This window comes from Anas platyrhynchos, chromosome 1 (assembly GCF_047663525.1).
Source record: "Anas platyrhynchos isolate ZD024472 breed Pekin duck chromosome 1, IASCAAS_PekinDuck_T2T, whole genome shotgun sequence".
NCBI classification, from domain to species: Eukaryota; Metazoa; Chordata; class Aves; order Anseriformes; family Anatidae; genus Anas; species Anas platyrhynchos.
In genome coordinates, this window is record NC_092587.1 from 96,720,721 (window position 1) to 96,725,945 (window position 5,225).

The 5,225-nt window shown below is 49.2% G+C and overlaps 1 protein-coding gene across 11 annotated transcripts in view; it reads right to left on the reverse strand.

The window, feature by feature from the left end:
- The window catches only part of POU2F1 (POU class 2 homeobox 1), a 117,013-nt gene extending 111,837 nt beyond the window's left edge, over positions 1-5,176 (reverse strand). For 10 of the 11 annotated variants that reach the window (XM_027449384.3, XM_027449383.3, XM_027449380.3 and 7 more), the window contains exon 1: positions 5,025-5,176. In XM_027449384.3, the coding sequence (XP_027305185.1) occupies positions 5,025-5,088 (64 nt within the window). In that variant the 5' untranslated portion in view covers positions 5,089-5,176. The remainder of the gene's footprint in view (positions 1-5,024) is intronic. The other variant, XM_027449377.3, reaches the window with a different exon arrangement.
- Positions 5,177-5,225: the final 49 nt, after the last annotated feature.

The window sequence follows — 5,225 nt, forward strand, 5'->3', positions numbered from 1 at the left end:
TGTAAGGAATTATTTCTACTTCTGGGGATAAAAATAAGCACGCATGAAGCAACGCAAGGGTCAATTCATAAAACTCATGAAATTTAACGCAAAGAACCGCAGAAAGGAAAACGTAGTTATGTGCATATTTTTTTTTCCTCAGTTAACAATTGTCAAACAATTTCAATCAAAAAAGAGCAATTGCTCAATATACACTAACCAAGACCGGTATCTTCCCTTAATTTTATCAACCCTCCCACACTCAGTCCAGCGAAACCCACGCTTAACTCGCCTGTATTGCAATGCAGCACAAAAGGAAAAGGGGTGGGAAAATTTGTCAACAGAGAAGCAAATCTCTGCAGCAGCAGCCAGCCAGCACTGTAAGTCTATCCAGCAACATGAGCTGGTCTCTCATTCACATACTAGCTTAAGCACCCAAACCACGCATATCACATTTGAAGTCATGCTTAATTTTATTCAACCCCTTCTTTTGACAACAACTTTGTCACAGAGATTGAAAATGTGTCATGAAGCAGTCATTCGCCAGAACTGCCACTGATTCTCTCAAGATAAAAATAATAAAGCCATAACCGTAAGTAGCTGCCTAATTGTCAGCTGTATAAAACATCGTTATCAAGATTGTCTCAGTGGCAACAACACTTTGAGGGGAACTGAGAGTATTGCTGGGGAAAAAAAAAAAAACATACAAAAATAAGCTGACTAGATGTACACATTAAAAATGCTGCAATTGTTTGGAAGTCTTGAACTCCAAAATTTGAGGAAGGCAAATGAATACATTAGTTCATAGTACAAACAAGTAACGCGAATTTTCCAGAGAATTGGGAGAGAAAAAAAACGTGCGTCTGGAAAAGAAACACTATTTAAAAGAAAGAGGCTGGATGGCAGATCAATCAACAGCATCCTGGACAGGATGTTCTATGCATCTTTGCATATTTGAACAGAACGAAAACAGCAAAAACGGGCTGCTTTAAATGCGGGATTTACCATTAAACTTTGACAATAATTATTTAAGTGACAGTAGCAGTCAGGATCTTTTTTTCTGGGTATAATTGGGATTGACCACACGTGGGAACAACAGTTCCTCACACAGCCCAAGAGGCTCCTAACAGAGAATATGCCGGTGCTTCACGGGCCGAATGGACAGACGGAGCTGATGGTTACCTCACTGAGCCCGTCAACTGAGGCAGCTCCAGACATCATCACCATTACTCGCTAAGACAAGCATTCAGAAGCTATCCACGTTCAACATCGGGAAGTCAGTGTAACACTTATTTGCTTGAATTATTACTGCAGGGTAATCTCTGAGAAATTGCTAGTGACAGCAAAACCGAGATTTCCCCTCGAGATGACAGGGTGGGAAGCTCAGGTTCTCTCCTCTTCCCTCTCGGAAGGGAGGAGTTAAGCTCTAGCTCCCGCAGCCGATGGGGTTACCACACTGACACACATCCACACATCTTCCCAGTTCTGCTCTTCATGTGGCAGCATGGCTACTGACACAGCTTAACCCTTTTTTCCAACCAGCTGCTAGACTGGTCGGTCGTGGTCAGTTTTGAGGGGAAAACAAAGAGGCAGAACCACCTGAATAAGTAAGCAGAGGCAATCAGACAGTAAAACTGCTTAATGTAGGGGATGAGCCTTCTTCCTTCTGTCCCTAATAAAATAAAAGCTTAAAAGACAGCCAGAGTACCAGAACATGCTCACCTTGCAATAATTAGGAAGCACTAAACCAGCAGTGCGACCCTCCACCCTCACCACAGCCAGGTAGTCCAGAGGGAAGAAAAGACATGTTTCCTTTATTCTCCTGCCAGTGACAGAGAAGACCCAAGAGCTTAAAATCCAACACCCATCAGCAGGAAAGTATCACAGAAGTCCTCGTTTAAGGCTGAGGAGCAGTACCCCAACACCGGCCGTAGTGCCTTCCAACAAGCAGAGATGAGGCCAGGGTTTGAGAAAAGGGACTTCTCAGTAGCACGCTGCCTATAGGCTTCCCTGCTGAAGACACTGCTATTCGCATCAACTGGGATGTTCCAGTCAAATTTTAAGCTACGACACAGGCACACAAATATATGTTGGAGAGAAAAGCATTTGTATTTTGGCATGTAAGTAACTAAATTTGGAGCCATAAACCCCAGCTCAGCTGTAAGACTGCGCAAGGCCACTGTCCAGTGCTCTGTTCTATAAAAATTACTAAAACGTCAGGGACAAAGAAATTTTGTTTGCAAGATGCAATGTACATTTTTATCATCCTGGATAAAATATCTACAGTCTCAGCAGTGGTTAAATTGCTGCTATAAAGGAAATTGTCCTCAGATAAATGGTTTCCCTATGAGAAGGTTTCAGTGCTACACCTCACCCCAGGTCAATAAATCAAATTAACTGCACCTTGTCCTCTGGCCAATGACATCATCGGCTTGACCACATCTTGTGAAGCGAGTGCAAAAACATATGCTATTTAAGGCATGAAATCATATTACAGCTTTTTGTCCAGCCAGCCTTGTGCTCTTGGTCTGTGAAACAGTCAGTCACCTGAACAGTCTCATTACTGCTTCCGCAATTTTTTTTTCCTGTAGTATTCAAGGCCTGTCTTCACCAAGGGTGAAGAAAAAAGGATAAATAATCTGAGCTATTATTTTTTGAAACCAAAACGCTTTTCATTAGCTGCAGCTTAGCATTTTGATACAAATTAAATTTAGTAGCAGACTGCAAAACACACTGCCTGCATTTGTACGTGAACTCTTCCTGGGCATGCTTCTGAAATGTTTACATGCTAATCTGGCACAGTTACTTTGAAGAACCCTGCTGCTGGGTCTTTTTCGCCATGGGGTGAAAACAATGGTCACGAATGAACCCCCCCCCCCTTTTTTTTTTTTTGTTTTTAAATCTGAAACCCATACCTGCATAAATAATTACTGCTTCTTCCTAATAAAGTAGCCCATTTGTTTTCTAAGTAGCCTAATGTCTGGTTTAAATTATCTGGAGTAATTCAGTGTTAAGAGGATTAATTTCAATTTTCACTTGGTGGTCTTAGGGCACAATCACAGCAAACTTATCTTCCTTTCTAGACCCTGTACTGCCTAGTAGCATCTTCTGTCTTGAAAGCCAAATCTAAATGGGGGAAAAAAAAAAGAAAAAAAAAAAAGAAACAACCAACCAGAGCAGTCAGAGATACAACCAGCGACAAAAGCATCTGACACACAGCACTGTTAAACTGAATCCACACTAAGCAAAAAGGTGAATAAGATTATCCCCAATGTATTCAGTTCTGTTTGTGCTCAGAGGGAGGAGGAAAAAAGCTGTTTAGATTTTGAGTGTGTCTTCCACAGCTCCCTCAGTGCCAGGAAACGTAAATTAGAAGCAACTCTCCTTTAAGGAAAAGAATCAAGGACAAAGGGACCAAAAATGCCCAAGCCTCTGAAAAGCAGATATGAAAGGCACAGCTTTACAGTCTTGAGTTGCTATAAATTAAAAATAAGCTTCTTATTTAAAAGACATGAGTGTTTGAGAATCTATGAGCAGATCTGATGCTGCTCGAGCCCCAGGAGGGTTTTGTTTTTGCTGGCAGGGGTGGAGAGGAGATGGGGGGGGGGGGGGGGGGGTCATTTTGGTTATTAGTAAATAAATCAAGCAGCAGAGAGTGAGGCCTAGGCGCCTGCCAGAGGAGCCAGGGCCTAGCTCTCCCCCCTCCTCTCCTCGCACAGCCTGGGTTTGATCTCGGGGCCCTGTGGGTTGCCAAGAAAATTTTTAAAAAGCGAGAGAGCGAGAAAGAAGAATCATATTGAACCACAAAAGCACATGGGGCGAATGTAAAATATAAACACGGCGTTGGGCTCTGAGTGGCTGTTATTAAAGGTCTGAATTACTAAACATGAGAGGCGGGGAAAGCCGGGCGGCCATTTCAATAATATAAACCTCCCCGAATTAGACATTATTCAAATGAGAAGGGGAAGTGGAAGGGGGGGGGGAGCCGGGACCCGCACCCCCAGCGCCAGCCCACCGCGGCTGCCGGCACCACGCAGGGTGGGGAAGGGGGAAAATGGGGCAAGAAGGGGGAAAAAGGGGGAAAGGAGGGGGAAAGGAAGGGGTGCGGGGGGGTCGGCGAGAAGAGGGGAAATGGGGTAAAGAGCGGCTGGGGAAGGGGGGGGGGGGCACGGCGGAACTCCGCGCACCGCCCCCACCCCAAAAGGAGCAGCCACCCCGCGCCCAGCCTGCCCTTTGGGGGCGGGGGGGCGGCTTTAAATAATAATATATATAAAAAATAATAATAATAATAAAGGCGAAGCACGCCGTCGCCCTCCCCCCTCCTCGAGGCCATCCGCACCCAACCACCCCCCGCCTGCAGGCCCCGGGGAAATCACCCCGGCCGGCTGCGGGGGGGGATTGGGGTTGGGGTTGGGGTCGGGGGGGGCTCTCCCGGCCCTGCTCCCTCCGCCAGCCCCCCCGGGGCCCAGCGCCCCCGGCCCCCCCCGCGTTGCTCCGGCGGCCGAGCGGCTTTTGGGGGGGGGGCGTGCGGGGAAAAGGGGGGCAACCCAGAGGGGTTTTGGGATCCCAGGCGGGTTGGGGGAGCCCAGAGGGGTTAGGGGAGCGGGGACACCCCCCCCCCGGCCTTCCTCCCTCCTCCTCCTCCTCCTCCCGGCTGCCCCCCCCCCCCCTTTTCCCGACCCCACCGCCGCCGCCCCCCGTGTCCCCGCTGCCCCGGCCGTGCGAGCCCGGCGGGGTGCGAGGGAGGCAGGAGAAGGGAGGGATGGAGGGAGGGAGGCAGGCGGGCGGCGTGTGCGTGTGCCCGGGTGTGTGTGTGTGTGTGTGAGTGTGTCTGTGTGTGAGTGTGTGCGTGTGTGTGAGTGTGCCTGCCCGCACGGGGAGGCTGCTTTCCTTCTCCCCCCCGCGCCCCCCCTCCCGCTGCCTCCTGCGCCGTTAATTATAATAATCCGGAGTACTAATAAATTATGCTAAGCGGGGCGGGCGGGCGGCGGGGGGGCCGCGTGTGCGAGTATGAATATGAATATGTAAAACGCAGTAATGATTACCTGCCGCTGCCGCCACCGCCGCCGCCGAACTCTCATCTTGACTCGCTGCTCCTCCGTCCGCCATTTTGAATATTTTAACCAAAATCGGCCGCCCGACGGGCCCTCCCCCGCCCCCCTCCCCTCCCCTCCCCTCCCCGCCCCCCCCTCCGCTCCCTTCCCCTCCTCCCCTCCTCCCCCCCCACTGCGCAGCCGCCGAGCCCC